Source organism: Coptis chinensis, chromosome 3 (assembly GCF_015680905.1).
Source record: "Coptis chinensis isolate HL-2020 chromosome 3, ASM1568090v1, whole genome shotgun sequence".
Classification (NCBI taxonomy): domain Eukaryota; kingdom Viridiplantae; phylum Streptophyta; class Magnoliopsida; order Ranunculales; family Ranunculaceae; genus Coptis; species Coptis chinensis.
In genome coordinates, this window is record NC_141458.1 from 76,942,101 (window position 1) to 76,958,859 (window position 16,759).

The 16,759-nt window shown below is 38.6% G+C and overlaps 1 protein-coding gene across 1 annotated transcript; it reads left to right on the top strand.

Moving 5' to 3' along the window:
- Positions 1-1,442: 1,442 nt before the first annotated feature.
- LOC147510899 (putative ribonuclease P/MRP protein subunit POP5) lies at positions 1,443-13,864 on the top strand. The gene is made up of 5 exons (XM_086602738.1): positions 1,443-1,540; positions 1,760-1,850; positions 6,573-6,666; positions 6,734-6,871; positions 13,562-13,864. The coding sequence occupies exons 2-5, from the start codon at positions 1,770-1,772 to the stop codon at positions 13,588-13,590; spliced, it is 342 nt and encodes a 113-aa protein (XP_086458864.1). The 5' UTR covers positions 1,443-1,540; positions 1,760-1,769; the 3' UTR covers positions 13,591-13,864.
- The last annotated feature ends 2,895 nt before the right edge of the window (positions 13,865-16,759 follow it).

Genomic DNA, 16,759 nt, shown 5'->3' on the forward strand with positions numbered 1-16,759 from the left:
TTGATGACCATGTCGTCTATGTAGACTTCCATGGTGTCACCTAACATGTCTTGGAACATATCGGTGACAAGTCGTTGGTAGGTTGCTCCAGCGTTCTTGAGGCCGAATGGGAGGACATTGTAATAGTAAATTCCTTGCATTACGAATGAGGTTTTCTTTTGGTCTTCTTTTGCCAGTGGGATTTGATTGTAGCCATTGTACGCATCCATAAATGACATGAATTTGTGGGCACAGGTCTGGTTTACAAGTCGGTCGATTCTTGGTAAGGGGAAATTATCCTTAGGAGTTTCCTGATTTAGGTTGGTAAAGTCCACGCAAAGGCGAATTATGCAGTGTCATTCTTTTTTGGGACTACTACTATATTAGCGACCCATTCAGCGACCTTCCTATTGAAGCCAACTTTTTTGAGATTTTTGACCTCTTCATTGATTGTTTTTTGAAATCTAAGAGACAACTTTCAAGGTTGTTGGCGAACTGGTTTAGCATTTAGGTTAACATTTAACTTATGACATGCAATATTGGGATCAATTCGAACATATCAATGTACAACCAAACAAAAACATCTTTATTCAATGAGAAAAAGCTTATAAGTTGTGCCTTGAGAGTAGGATCAAGGTTAGCTCCTATATAAACGAACTTAAGGTCATCCTCAGTTCCTAGGTTGACATTTTCCTTCAATTTGGGCTGAGCAGCCGCCTAAGTGGGCTGAGCGACCTCTGGGGTCTTGGTCTCTTGAGGTGCCTCCTTGACCTGAAGAGGTGGGGCGACCTCTGGGGTCTTGGCTTCTGGAGAGACGTTTTTTTACCGAGCCCCCAGTGTTCTCATTTGTCAGTTCGCTTCGAGGGGTCTTGGTCAGTGTTTTGACCTTAGAGATGAAGTCTTCTGCCAGTTTGGTTTTGGCGACCTCTCCCTTGTTTTTGAGTAAAGCCCCAATGGGTTTGTTAACTGAGAGGATTTGGTTGCAATTGTGAGTATCGAACTGGTTGCTTTTGAACTCCATCATGCCTCTGGCGCCAAGGAAGCGTAAAACCTGATGGAGTGTTACGTTGACGGCATTGCTTGTATCTTGTGGATCCAACGGCATCCTAAAATAGCATTATAGGACGAGTTGACATCCAGAACGCTAAAGCGCGTGTTGATGTTGACGTTGTACTCATGTGACCCAACTGAGACAGGAAAGATAATGTCACCAATTGGGTCAGCGCGAGATCCGTTGAAGCCATATAGGGGGGCTATGGGATTTATCATTACCGACTTGGGCATGTTCATCTCCTTGATAGTCTTGTAGAACAGAATATCGCACGAGCTGTCTGGGTTGATCAGAACGCGTTTTACTGTCCAATCGCTGATTTTGACATGGACAACCAGAACATCATTATGTGGGAGGCACACTTTATTGAGGTCGGCCTCAGTGAACAATTCACACAATTATAATAGAACAAGTAGAACAATTCACACAATTACAAGTAGGATTTTTACAAGTTTGTTCGACAAGATTGACGGGCTTCAATCAAAGGCTCAAAACTGCAGTGATTTTGAGGTATGTCTTTGTAGAGATGGTAATGCCATTTGAGTTTGAGTAGGCATTAGAAATTGGGGTGGGCCACATAATAGTAGCGATTAGTATTTAGAGTTTGTGTTCTTCTTCTCATCCTTTGATCAGAGTTATCTTCATAAGTGGGTGTGATAAAAGTAGTAATCTTTAGAGTTTGGAACCATCTTGAAAAATCTAATTTGACAGATGGTTGGATATTTGCAGGATTGTTATTATGAAGTTTAGAAACAGGTATATGGTAATGGAGATCTTCTTGGATCCAAACAAAGACATATGCAAAGAGGACCCAATTATCGTCACTGTAGTAGCCATATTCAGGGATGTATCACATAAGTATTGGGCCAAGAGATAAGGCCCAGACCATAGTGTGTATAGGGCCCAAAATATGGGCCCAGGACCAAACTATTGTCCCATGAGTAACCCTAAGAGAAGGAGGGAAAAGAGGGGGGAGAGAGAGAAAAGGGAGGAGGAGAAAAGGGGCCATAGAAGGTGAGGAGAGGAGGAGAACTTCTGGCTTGATCGAGATGGGTACATAGGCAACCGAATTGGTGCAGCCGATCCAAAATCTAGAGTGAATTTGAGTAAAAAGAGAGATCCATGAGATTAGGGGAGGAGGTGTAACAAAATGGCACCGTCTGTGGGGATCGAAACAATTGGGCAAAAATAGAGTGGAGAAAAAGAAGGCCCCAACAACTCGAAATCATCTACTTCTTCTTTAGAGTTTTTCTTGGTGGGTTTTGTGGTTGGTCGTATTGTTGGTTTACAACATTACAGTGGAAGGATAACTGGAAGAGAAATGATTGGTTTAGTTATAGAGACACTTAATCCATATGACTCAAATGCTATAAAAGTTTTGAATATGAGGAGTGCCCAAGTGGGTTATGTTGAGCGTGATTGTCTTTCTTTGTATTTGCTCCTTTAATGGATGCTGGTTTAATTACGACTCTTAAAGGTATTGTTCCAAGCACTTGGTGTTAAGTAGAGGTATAGACTTCCTCGTCAAGTTCATATTTTTAGTAGAATTGATGCTTTCTCTATTGTTGAAAATGCTATTGAGGGAGGTGGGCTTTTGCTTATTCCAGCTGAGTAGCCTGTGTTTCAATTGTCTGTGTCGGCGGTTGCGGAAGAGAAGAAAAAGGCTAAAGACTTCAAGAGTATAGATGATATATTTACGTTAGTTAGTGCTAATGAAGATAAAGAGGAGGAAGGAGTTAGAACGAAAGGGACGTTAGTTGTATGCCCTCCATCCGTAATGTCTACATGGATAACACAATTAAGCGAAAGCATACTAGGCGTGGTAGCTTCAAGTTGTACCTGTATTCGGAGGAGGAGAGCGAACACAAATTGTTAGAGAGCTTCAAAAGTATGATTTGGTTTGACAACATATAGTACTCGTTCTTTGAAACAGAATCGAAAGTCCTATTAAGAAGATGGAGTGGTTTAGACTTTAGAGTTATTTTGGATGAGGCACATGTGATTAAGAATGAGGCTACAAAGTCAAAAGCTGTTATTGGTCTCAAAGCTAAGAGAAGAGGGTTGTATGACATGGGGCTGGAAAATCGGTGGTGTAGTGGGTTTGATGATTAAGGGAGGTGTGGTTAAATTGGTGGCGGTGGATTTGTTTGTGGGAGACATTGGGTTTGTGGAAAGATTTGTTGGTGGCGATTGAAATTGATTAGTGGCAATATGAGATTGCGGTGGTAAATTGTGTCGTTGGTTTCAATGCGAGGAATAACTTGATGATTTTGGTTTGTTAGATGCTAGAAAGTTGTGTTGTTATTCAATGTTACATTATATTGAAGTCATAGCTCACATTCTTGTAGCTCGATTACTAGACTTTTTATATAAACCGTGGAGTGGTTCCTCAAATGGTTACATATACGGAGATTGGGGTGAGATCAACGACTTGGGCGGCGAATATGGATGGTAAGATGATTCTGAAAAAGGATGGTGGGAGGGGACATACACATGGCCGAGTAACTTCGTTTCTTTTACCGTTATGTACATAATTGTGGACGAGTAGTGACTCGGCCGTCAACCATAGTCTGATGGGGGCAAGCAAGCCTTGGCCCGTCATAGCGAGATGTATGTGGGGACAGATTGGGATTGTCCCAGACCTGCGTGGTAGTCCGCGAACCTATTCGCCTGGGAGGTCGCGTACCATGAATGAAAAGCGTGGTTATACACCTCGGGATAAAAGCGGAGGGTACAACTTTGTTTGGAGCACATGATCGCCATTTTATTTATATGCAAATACTTAGCAGAATTAATGTTCCTCGTTAAAACTTACGTGTTATTTGTGCAAAACTCAAATATGAAAGGTTGAGGTTAGAGAGAAAGAGAAAGATCCGCGGAACCGTGCAACAGAGTTGAGATTGAGTTGGTATTGAGAGATGTATCCATCTCACCTCATTTACTACCTTATATGCACATACTATATTGTCATCAAAGAGTGTACGTTATGCATTAAAGGTTTATTGCATGATAGAACCTTAAGTAAGACCGGGGTCGATCCTTGTACTAGCTATACGGGGAATCTCGGAGTCTGCTGGTATCTCTATGTAGTGGTGAGTTACATTTCACATTAAGGGCGTGGTATCTTTGCAGACCGAGTTACATACATGTACACTATTATCTCTAATGCCTTGAGAATTTGTCGCACATATATATTTACTAGAGGATGTTGGGTTTGATCTTATGTGGGAAAAGATAGAGGCGAGTGCCTCTAAGCCGGAGAGCGGGGGATGAGCCCTTCATGGACCCTCGTGTCCGAATCAAACATGGGGCAGCCGAGAGTTTGTTCTGGTGGTGCATTTCGAAGGAAAGCGGAGGGTTCGAGAAGACCCTTTTGGGCGGATATGTCGTGGGGGCTATCCGAATGAAAGCGAGGAGGGATGAGCCATCCGCGGACTCGTGTCCGAATCAAACATGGGGCAGCCGAGCTGTTCCCGGATAAGCATTCGGCGAGAGCGGAGGGTTCGAGAAGACCCTTTCGCGGATATGTCGATGGGGCTATCGAACGAGTGTGGGGGATGAGCCCTCCGCGGACCCTCGTGATCTGAATCAAACATGGGGCGAGGTTGGCCGTTCCGGATGTGCATTCGAATGAGAGCCGGAGGGTTCGAGAAGACCTTCAGCGGATATGTCGTGGGGCTATCCAAATGAGTGCGGGGTGGGATGAGCCCTCCGCGGACCCGAGAGAGAGCCCCAACCGGCGACAACCCGGTCGAGCCCGCGGAGTGGGATGAGCCCCTCCGGATCGAGAGATGCTAGAGATACATGGGGCAATGAGAGAGCCCCAACCGGCGATAACCCTGGTCGGTTCCGTGGAGTGGGAGTGAGCCTCCGGATCGAGAGATGTTAGAGATACATGGGGCAATGAGAGAGCCCCAACCGCGATAACCGGTCGAGCCCGGAGTGGGATGAGCCTCCGTGGATCGAGATGTTAGAGATACATGGGGCAATGAGAGAGCCCCAACCAGCGACAACGGTCGGCGAGCTCGAGTGGGATGAGCCCCGTGGATCGAGATGTTAGAGATACATGGGGCAATGAGAGAGCCCCAACCTACAAACAACCCGGTCGAGCCCAGCGGAGTGGGATGAGCCCCTCCGCGGATCAAAGGTGCTAGAGATACATAGAGGCGATGAGAGAGCCCCAACCGGCGACAACCCGGTCGAGCCAGCCGGAGTGGGATGAGCCCCTGCCCGCAGATCGAGATGTTAGAGATACATGGGGCAACGAGAGCCCCAACCGGGCGACAACCGGTCGAGCCAGCGGAGTGGGATGAGCCTCCCTGATCAAAGGTGCTAGAGATACATGGGGCAATGAGAGATCCCCAACCGGTAACAACCCGGTCAAGCCCGCGGAGTGGGATGAGCCCTCGCAGATCGAGATGCTAGAGATACATGGGGCAATAAGAGCCCCAACAGCGAGAGCCGAAGCAAGCCAGTGAGGGGGGGATGAGCCTTCACGCGGAGACGAAAGGCAAAGAGACAAAAGGTCAAAAGAGTATGACTTGAGCTGGGCCGAGCCGCAGTCGAAGATACAAGAGATATCGCGGACATGAGATCCGAAGTCAAACATGGGGGCAAGCCGAAGTTGCCCCTCATCAGGCTTCATTCCAGAATAGAGACAGTAGGGGTGATGAACCTTCCGCGAGCCAGAGTTCCAAACTGCAATTGGAAGGGGACGAGACACTTTGCGGACAGGATATTGAGGTCCATGAGTAAGGGCAAAGGAGATGAGCCCTTTGGCGGATACAATGTTGAGTTCTGCGAAAGGATGAGACACTCCGTGCACATAGTAGTAAGTTATGTGGAGGGGAGCTTATGGCCGAGACAAGACACTCTGCGGGTACGGTAGTGAATTTTGTAGATGAGAGTGAATAGCTGGGTTGAGACACTTCGCTGGCATGAGGATGAGTTTGAAGAGTGAGAGCGAAGGGGATGAGAGCCTTTGTGGATACGCTAATGAGTTATATGAATGAGAACCGATAGAGTGAGACACTTCACAGGCATACGGTCCGATGTGAGTACATGGATGTGAAATGTCACGAGAGAAGAATACTCACGTCTGATCCGCGGGACAAGGTGGATATCTAGAGTTCAAAGAAAGAGACAAGGAAGTTTGAGGACTTCTCGGGTCCGCCGTCGTCATTGCCGCCGAACCCGAGAAGGGGGCAATTGTAGTAGCCATATTCAGGGATGTATCACATAAGTATTGGGCCAAGAGATAAGGCCCAGACCATAGTGTGTATAGGGCCCAAAATATGGGCCCAGGACCAAACTATTGTCCCATGAGTAACCCTAAGAGAAGGAGGGAAAAAGGAGGGGGGAGAGAGAGAGAAAAAGGGAGGAGAAAAGGGGCCATAGAAGGTGAGGAGAGAGAGGAGAACTACGGCGGCTTGATCCCGAGATGGGTACATAGGCAACCGAATTGGTGCAGCCGATCCAAAATCTAGAGTGAATTTGAGTAAAAAGAGAGATCCGCGAGATTCGCGGTAGGGAGGTTGTAACAGTCACCACTTATAATGTTACGAAAGCGGTTAAAGACAGCATCCTTTTAAACTTTGGGGAGTGTGGTTTAGCCACAACGATGGGGTCATTCTCAGGTAAACCTATATTACAAACTGCTTCTACTATTACTTCATTGTTCTACAACTTGTATCTTGTGTGTAGTTACGTACGTGAATCCCATAACTAAGCTTTGCGTCATGAGAGTCTCAAGAGAAACATTCCAAAACGTGTGGGCTGCAGTCACCATGGTCAGAATCATTGGAAATTGTCCAGTGATATTCAACTTACTGGACTCCACTGGTGAGTCTAACTCTTGATTTTCGATTATATTTAAAAGCTTGAGTGAACTTGTCGTAACTATTGATCTTCTATCTATCAGAAGAGTAAAGTTTGGTTCAGTCAGTAACAAGTATGGGCCCAACAAGTATTTGACTTTCATCTTGCGAGTGGGGCCAGTAGGTACTCATCCCTGTCATATCTGGATCGTAGCATGTGTTATTTTTCGTTCCCTTTTAATCGTATTGTGTCATTGATTGTCCCTATCATGGATGGATCATACTAGGTGTTAGCTTTTGTTCACCCTCGTTCAGATTGTGTCATTGATATGGGGTTGGTGAGATGAATAATATTTTTATCATTCGACTCCATCTGCTAGAGTTTTTGCATTTTATCATTCGACTCCATCCGCTAGAGTCTTCAATAATGGATGAATATCAATTATGATTAATGAAAAAAACACTTAAAACTAAGATTTAAATCTTCAACAAGAAAAACAATTATCAAAGAACTAATATTCAATAACAATGAAAACCTAAATGTCTTTATATAAGAAAACAACTACTAAATTTAATTGGATTCCAAATAGAAAATAAGAAAACAATTACTAAATCTAATTGGATCCCAAATATGAAACAATCCTAAATCCTATTCCTAATTGAATTAGAAAACCAATGAAAATAGAAACTACTAATTAATTATAACTAATTAATTAATCCATGTTCATGCATCATACTTCCCGGCTTGAAAGAGTTAGAGTCGTGAAAATCCATCAACACACAAAAGCTCTTCATAGTCATATTAGGAATATACGCCACCCTCCCCGTTGTAGAAAATTCAACCTCTAATTTTGGCTTTATACCAAATTGCAAAAATCAAAATGCACCACAATGTCACCAACACTTGGTTCAAAAAATAATTTGGTGGCTGCAAGTCGCGTAATATGCACTTCAATTTTTATGTTGTGGCGACCGAAATCCTCTTCGAAATTGGAAAGGAAGGGATCTACATACTCACTTTTCGCTTGCTGCATATCATCTGAAATACTTTCACGTCGCATGAATGCATTGGCATCATTAGAAGAACTGAAATTTGAGTCACTAGTAAAATTTGCTCAACTTGACAATCCCAAACTAGAAAGATGGGCACGAGAGAGAAGTTCAAAACCATCTCGAGAGGTGATAATGAGCTAATAATCTTCCGACTTAGCAATATCAGTAGTAGCCAAGGTAATCTTGAAAGTATTAGTTGCATCAGTAGTGGATGATTGCACATTGTCCATCTGAATTTTTTTGGCTTCAAGGTTTTCTTGTGTTTGATGTTGTCGTTCAGCAACTATATTCTTATCTTTTTTTTTTTTTTTTTTTTTTTTTGCTAGGTAACTATATTCTTATCAACCTTATGCTTAGGCTCACATAATCCCATCAAACTAGATTCTCCCTTTAGTCTCCCTCTTCTTTTAAATAACTTCCATAACATAAGAGAACACGTTTCCCTTCATGTTGTCTCATACATGACATTTGATATGCCGAAGCCGATGCGTAATCCAAATCTGATTGAGACTTGTCTTCTCAAAAGTTCAATTATCGAAAATTGAAGAGAGGTCAGAAATTGTTACCTTAATTATTGAAGAATTGCATTTCTTTTCGGGTTCCTCAGGCTCATTACGAGTTGCTGCAGGAACTTGAACATTCAACTGCAAATTTAAGGAACCAGTAGATGTTCCACTTTGTAAAGCACCATCCTTACAGTTTGCACCCAATCTGATCAAAGGAAATTCATACTCATTTTCGTTAGTGTGAAATTCTATAGTTGTCGTCGAGTGTATCACTTCAGCCAAAGCTTTGTTCTTATGGTTGGGTGGAAAAGGTGAACCTTGCTGCTTTGTGTTAGCAGGAGCTTCTTTGAGTAGTTAAGATCAGTTTATTGCTTTGAACTCTATTGTAATATTAGTTATATATTTCTGTTTAGTTATATATTTGGGCTCAACTGTTATTATATATAGAGAATGGGTATCACTTTGAGACCTAACTTTTACTGTCTCTCTTTCTACAAACTCCAGCATTAATCTCGTGCAATAGGCCTTGATCATTGGCATGAACCTGTTGATATTGTTGTTGACAACCATCACTGATTATGGTTTGGCGAAACAAAAGGTGTTGTCGCCTTTGCTCATATTCATAATTATCTGGCGGAGGAATTTCCCATGCAGGTTCACGATTTCTACTTTTTCTGTTTTGATCTACCAAGTTGATCAGGAAAAGAAGGTTGGGGAGTTCGCTTGACCAACAAAGGTGGATTATTATGGTGATGGCAGTGACAATTTTTAAGAGGGGAAACACCATCCCTTGTATGGTTGGAATCGGTATAATACATCGATTTGTGGGAGGAAAATTCACATATTTTTTCTTACTTGAATTTTCTTCTCAAACTAACAACTAGTGATGGAGGAGGTGAAGGAGGTTCATACTTTCTCGAAGGAGTAAACTCTCGCGGCGGCTGTGATTCAAATCATAAGCTTTCTCATAATTGTGATTTGCATAATACATCAATCCATGAAAACTTCGATGAGGGTGGCGGTTACTCTCTTCTACTTCTCCTACAATACTCTATAATAATTTATCAAGAAAATTGGATAAAAAAATTTCGCAGTGAACAGTACCACGATGAACAATGTTTTTTAAACTTGATTGGCTTCGATACCAAATTTGATGTATTTTGTTGACAGAAGGTTAAACAATGGATGAACATTGAGTATGATTAATGAAAGAAACACCTAAAGCTAGGGTTTAAACCTTCAACAAGAAAAACAATTTTCAAATAATTAATGTTCAATAACAACCATCTAACAATGAAGAAGGCCTAGATGTCTTTATATAAGAAACCAACTACTAAATTTAATTGGATCTTAAATATGAAACAATCCTAAATATTATTCCCAATTGAATTACGAAACCAATGAAAATAGAAACTACTAATTAATTAATCCATGCTCATGCATCAATTTCCCTTTCTACGTCTTTGATTAGAACTGAAGTAGTCCTCACTCCTCAGTGGTGCAGTTAATGGTCTTAACTGTACGTGTCTAGTCACTTTCTTTTTGGGATATCCTTTAATCCTCCAAGAGTACAAAGAGTGATAGGAAGACCGAACAACACTCATGGTGTGGTGGTCAATGTAGGGGCATTAAAAAGCTTTGGCTTTGTGATAAATAATGAAGGAACAAGATTTATTCAGCTGACCACAGACTTGTGATATCAGAGATATCAGATTATTCTTTATCCACAAAAAAAGAATAAAAAAAAAGGAGGAAAACGAGATATAGTAATATAGATTGAAGTGGCGAAAACAATACTTAATCAAAATCTACACTTTGTAAAACCCTAAAAGTCTCAACTTTATTGATAATCACTCAATAATTCATAACACACATAAACACAATTAAAACAACTCCCCGAAATCCTAACTATAAACCCTTATTTATACTAATTCTAGAAAGCATAAACCAATAGGAACACGACATGTGTCACAACTAACTAATGGACTCAAACCATGGGCTTGGACTCAACTAAGGGCGCATGCCCATGACACTGACAACAATAACTAATGTTCTACATCACTCTCCCCATGTTGAAGAAGTTTGTCCACAAGCTTGTTGATATGAAAACCCACTAATATGCAAAAGTTCTTCAAACTTCAAACTTGTATATGTCACCCTCCCGAGGTTCTGAGGAATTCGACCTCGAATTTTGCCCAAATATCGGCTCAAACGAATAACGTGGCACCACAATACCACAAATATGCGTTGTATTTCACTACTTTGCCTTAGAGAAAATGTCTCAAAGTCGGGCAGAAAAAGATCCACATAACCAATGTCGAAGAGTACTGACGTATGCAATATAGGAGGCCCAAATCCAGAATGTCTCATTGGCGTTCCAACAACTAATTGATGTTCACTAAAAGTCGTCCCAAAATAATTTGTGGGTGGACTTCCTTTGACTTGTTTGTCACAAGCCCATAGTGGTGAGCACTATTGCTGATGGCATTTGTAATCACTCTGCGTTGCATGGTTACTGCTGGCTGCAGGAACTTGTTGCAGAGGAAGGTGATGAATCTGCAGTATGCGTTTATGATCACGGGCTAGACACAACACGACGACTTCATAAATTCCTTCCTTCTCTTTGTTGTCATCGACAACAACTGGTGCTTTACGTTGGGCTACAGAAGCTCCACCAACAATGGGGAGTTTGGGCTGCAAAAGCTCCACCATTAAGGTTGTCCACGGTTCGGTTCGGGTCAATTTAGTCCAAATATATGGACCGAATCATAAGGGTCGGTTCCTAACTTCCCAAACCGTAACCAAACCGCATCAAAAGAAAACCAAATTGTAACCGAACTGTAAAATTGGTTCGGTTCGATTTAAAACCGAATTTATTGACTTAAAGCCCAACTAATAACAATTTTCACTTCACCACAGGCTCATTTAATAGAGGCCCATTCCAACAACTTTGGATCGGGCCCTGCCGCCCAGGCTCATGCTTACTACTAGGGAATCTTTTGGCTCAAACTATCTATAACTTTGTTGTAAGAAATTTGGCTTGCTCATAGATGATATGGGACTAAACATACTGAATAAAAATAGACTTTCTATGATATCACTTTGAAAAAAGTGAATATGTATGATTTTTATGTTTGCAATTGAAACATTTTAAGTTGTTTCTACATCAAGGAAACACTACTTCTCAATTAATTCGATCAAAATCAAGAGGTAGGGATCTATGTGGAGAAAGAAATCCATGTTAAGGATCCTTATTAGTTGTTTCAATGTGCATATGTATGTGTATCTCTCAAAATTGTTATGATAACTAGTAAAACTTATGGGTTTTTTTTGGATTGATTGCAACGATTGTGTTAAATTTGTTTTGTTAAATAATGGGGTTCTTTTGAATTTGGTGATAAGTAGTAAAGTTTATGGGTATAGGAGTTAGAAACTTAAAACTGATGACTTGCTGGAAGAATTGGTTGCACGAAAGAAAATGGGTTACTCATCTTTCATTGCAAAGTCAAGAATTTAGTCCCACATCAAGGAAAATGAAAAATCATTAGACCAAAGTCTTTATAAGTTGGCTTGTTTGCTACCTTGTGCTTATACGTGGTCGGAGCCCCTATGTCTCATCACAGAAGTGTTGGACGTTTGGTAATAATTGTTTCTGTGCCCAGCAAATTTAGTACATTTAAATATTTATAAACGGTCCGGTTCGGTTTATCTTGGTTAACCGAAGGGTCAAATCGTGAGCCGAACCGATTGGATTCGATTTTGCTTTTATGAACTGAGAACCGGACCGAGACATTTGAAAACCGAAAAAAGTGGCCGGTTTGGTGCGGTTCGGTTCGATTTTTCGGTTCTTCGGTTTTTATAAACAACCCTATCCACCATTAACGTTTTGCATTAACGTTCGGTTCGACTAGTCGCTTCTTCTAATCGATCAAACCTGTTTTGCATTAACGTTTCTTTCAACTCTTCTAATCGAGCAACCCGAACTCTAGGGGTTAATATGAATCCATGATTTCTCCATGAATTCTTCATCTCTAACGTTGTAGACATATCTTGATTTACAATAATAAAATTGGATTCACAATGAACAGAAACCGGGTGAACAGCACCGTGAACAGTGTTTTTGCACCAATCTCCTCAAAAATCAACACGCTCCGATACCAAATAATGTAAATTGAAATGGTGAAAGCAATACTTAATCAAAATCTATATTTTGTAAAACCCTAAAAATCACTCAATAATTCATAACACACATAAACACAACTAAAACAACTCCCTGAAACCCTAACTATAAGTCCTTATTTATACTAATCTTAGAAAGGATAAACCAATAGGAACACGACATGTGTCACAACTAACTAATAGACTCAAACCATGGGTTTGGACTCAACTAAGGACCCATGGTGTGCCCATGACAACAACAACTAATGTTCTACATCATATAGGCTACATCTGGTTCGTGGAAAATGAGTGAAAATAAAACATTTTCATGGAAAGTACAATCCTCTTGCTGTTTGGCTAACTCCGGAAAATAGAAAAATGGAAAATGAATTCTTCAAAGAGGTCAAGACGACGGAATTCAATATCCTTTTTCGCGAAAAGAGGAAGTTGTTTTCAACTTTGAGGAGAGAGATACTTTTACGAGATTGGGGTTTTTGTCAAAGGTTTGATCCGGTGTTTTGCAGGCCTTCATCCAATGGTCTAAGTATAACTTAATTAAAATAGACTTTCCCCACTTTTCAAATAACAACCAAACAACCGGAAAACAGATTTTTGTTAGATAAATTCTTTGAATTCAATTTCAGGGTTTTTGATTTCCACTACTTGAAACAGAATTCTGCAAACCAAACACAACCATAGTGTATTGATGAAAATTTCCGACGTGAAATCCAAAACAATCTCTTAATTACTTAGCCAAGAAAAGGATAGCAGAAATTATGAAACGAAGTTGATGAATTATCTCCCAAGTGTTTCCCTATTTTACTTTGATGATTAAGAGATGTGTACCCATTATTTCATTTTTGTTTTTACATGTTTTTTTGGATATTGTTCGTAAAACTAGATACAATCACTGTAGTTGTTTTCTGAATTTTGGAGATGTTTCCACTTACTTGCTAAATTCAGCAATAATTGATAGTTTTGACTTGTTTTTGTAACAGGAAGCCTCAAAGGCATAGCCTTGAAATGAAATTTGAACAGTACAAGCAGTTGGTAGAAGATAAACTCACAGCTGCTGAGACCATAGTACAAAATATCCCGATATATCGCGATATTTGGGGATATCTATCCAGATTTCAGAGAAAGATATATAAATATTATGTTTAGAGATATACTAGATTTTGGACCCGGGCATACGCCCGGGATCTATTAAATATTTTGTGTGCTGAAAAAGCTTTACAAAATGTCTCACACAAATTTTCGAATCAGAATATATTTTTATTAAAAATAAATCAAAATACGTTAATGAGTAGCGATTATGGTGCATAAGTACTTGGAAACTAAGGGATCAAATTGAGATAGCATATTCACTTTGTGGTTTAGGATATTAATCCGTAATTTTTAAATAGAATTATCTTAAACTCGGTCTAGCTTGTATAATAGTTTTCTTAGATTTATAGTGATTTAGCGGCAAATTTTCGAATCAGAATATATTTTTATTGAAAATAAACCGAAATATGTTAATGAGCAGCGATTATGGTGTATAAGTAGTTGGAAACTAAGGAATTAAATTGAGATAACCTTTTCACTTTATGGTTTAGAATATTAATCCATAATTTTCAAATAGAATTATCTTAAACTTAATCTAGCTTGTATAATAGTTTTATTAGATTTATGGTGATTTAGCTGTAAATCATCACCATTCAGCTTATGTACTAATGTGTACAAATCACTAAAACAGATTGATTATTTTCATATCATCAAAAAATACACTACTCTCATTTGAAAAGATTTATCACATGAACGTGTCCTATGAACGGGTGTCATTATATTAAATTATTCTAAAAAATATTAGCAACTATGCATAACTATGAAAAAATAAAAATTATATTAATTACTCATTTAAATTTCTTGCACCATTCTCTATAAAAAGGAAGCACCAAACCTTGATAAAACTCATCGACTTCTTTTTATTGTTAGGTTTAATAATATAAGTTTGATTAAAGTTTTGTGAGAATGTCCAATGTGGCCAAAATAATATTGAAGTTTGCTTGAATAGCAAGACATTCCCAATCACAATAAAAAAAAATTATAATAAATACTATTTAAAATGCAAAACTATATTTGTAGAGACATTTATTCTCTCTACATATAATATAAATATGTTTTAGGGTTATTAGTTCAATGCATTTGCATCAAGTTTTTGATTTTCCATTAATTATATATTCTTTGAGATTAGTTTAATGTAGCACGTTGCATCCGGTTTCTAATTTTTCATTAATTATTCTTTAAGGCTAGTTCAATGCGGTTGCATCAAGTTTCCAATTTTCATTAATTATTATTTGAGGTTAGTTTCGGTGCAATTGTATTCACTTTATGATTTCAGTTAGTTATTCATTAAGGTTAATTCAAGACAGTTGCATCCAATTTTCGATGTTTAGTTAATTAGTCTTTGAGATTAGTTCATTGTATTTGCATCCATGTTCCAATCTCCGTTAATTACTCTTTGAGGTTAGTTTAATATATCGTATCCGGTTTGATTTCCTATTAATTATTTTTTTCTAGGTTAATTCGATAGTTTACAATTTCTATACAATTTACATATATGTAAGAGTCTCTGTTTTTATAAATTCACTTTCATTTTGGGTTCCTAATTACTCGTCGTAATTATTCATGTGAGAAGGCTAAAAAGTGGACATTTATGCTTTTGAGGTCGCGATCTGATTACATCCGACTTCGATTTCTAGTTAACTATTTTTTGAGGTTATTTCAATGCATTTGCATCCAATTTTTTATTTTCCATTAGTTAATCTTTGATTTTAGTTTAATGCAATTGCATCCAGTTTTTGGTTTTCCGTTAATTATTCTTTGAGGTTAGTTCAATGCAGTTGCATCCGATTTCCGATTTTATGTTAATTGTTTTTTGAGATTAGTTCAATGCATTTGCATCAAGTTTTCGATTTCCCATTAATTATTTTTTGAGGTTAGTTCAATGCAGTTACATCAAATTTATAATTTCCCGTTAATTATTCATTAAGGTTAGTTCAGTGCGGTTTCATCCATTTTTCAATGTTTCGTTAATTAGTCTTTGAGATTACTTCATTGCATTTGGATCCAGTTTTCAATTTCCCGTTAATAACTCTTTAAGGTTAGTTCAATGCATCTGCATCTAGTTTATGATTATTTATGCTTTGAGGTTAGTTCGATACAATTATATCCGGTTTCTGATTTCCCGTTAACTATTCTTTGAGGTTATTTCAATGCATTTGCATTTAGTTTCCAATTTCCCACCAATTATTCTATGAGGTTAGTTCAATGCAGTTGCATTTAGTTTTTTATTTTTTGTTTATTATTTTTTGAGTTAAGTTCAATGCATTTGCATCAAGTTTTTGGTTTCCCATTAATTATTATTTGAGATTTGTTTGATGTATTTGCATACTATTTCGATTTTTTCGTTAAATATTTTTCAAAGATTTGCATCCAATTTCTAATTTCCCATTAATTATTCTCTGTCGTTAGTTTAATGCAATTTGTATAAAGTTTCTAATTTCCCGTTAATTACTCTTTGAGCTCAGTTATGTATTTGAATCCAGTTTTCGATTTCCTTATAATTATCTAATGTGGTGTGTAATACCAAGTTCTCATCGATCCATATGTAGTGTCATTGCAAACATGACATAAAAAGTAAATTATGCTTAATTTACTATGTGGGATCATCGAAGATTATTCAGTTTTCGATTTCCAGTTAATTATTCTTTAAATTATGCATGACTCACTATATGGAATCGATCTTCAAAGATTATCTCTGAACGGTGTTGTTGTTATATTAATTATTCGAAAAATATTTGCAAATATGCTGAGAACTATTATATATTAATATTATATTTATCATTAAACCAAATTTCTTATAACGTGAAAACCTCACTCTCCATTAAAAAAAAAACTTGCATTTGATAAAATCCTTCAACTTCATTTTGTTGTTTAATAATAGAAGTTTGATTGATGTTTTGTGAGATTGCCTAATAAAGCGAAGTTCATATATATTGAAGCTACTTGAATATGAAAAGAGATAAGATAAACACCATTTTAAATACAAAACTATATTTATCGAGACATTCCCACAACATATAACCCAACTATGTTTTGAGGTTAGTTCAATGCATTTGCATCCAGTTTATGATTTTCCGTTATTTATATTT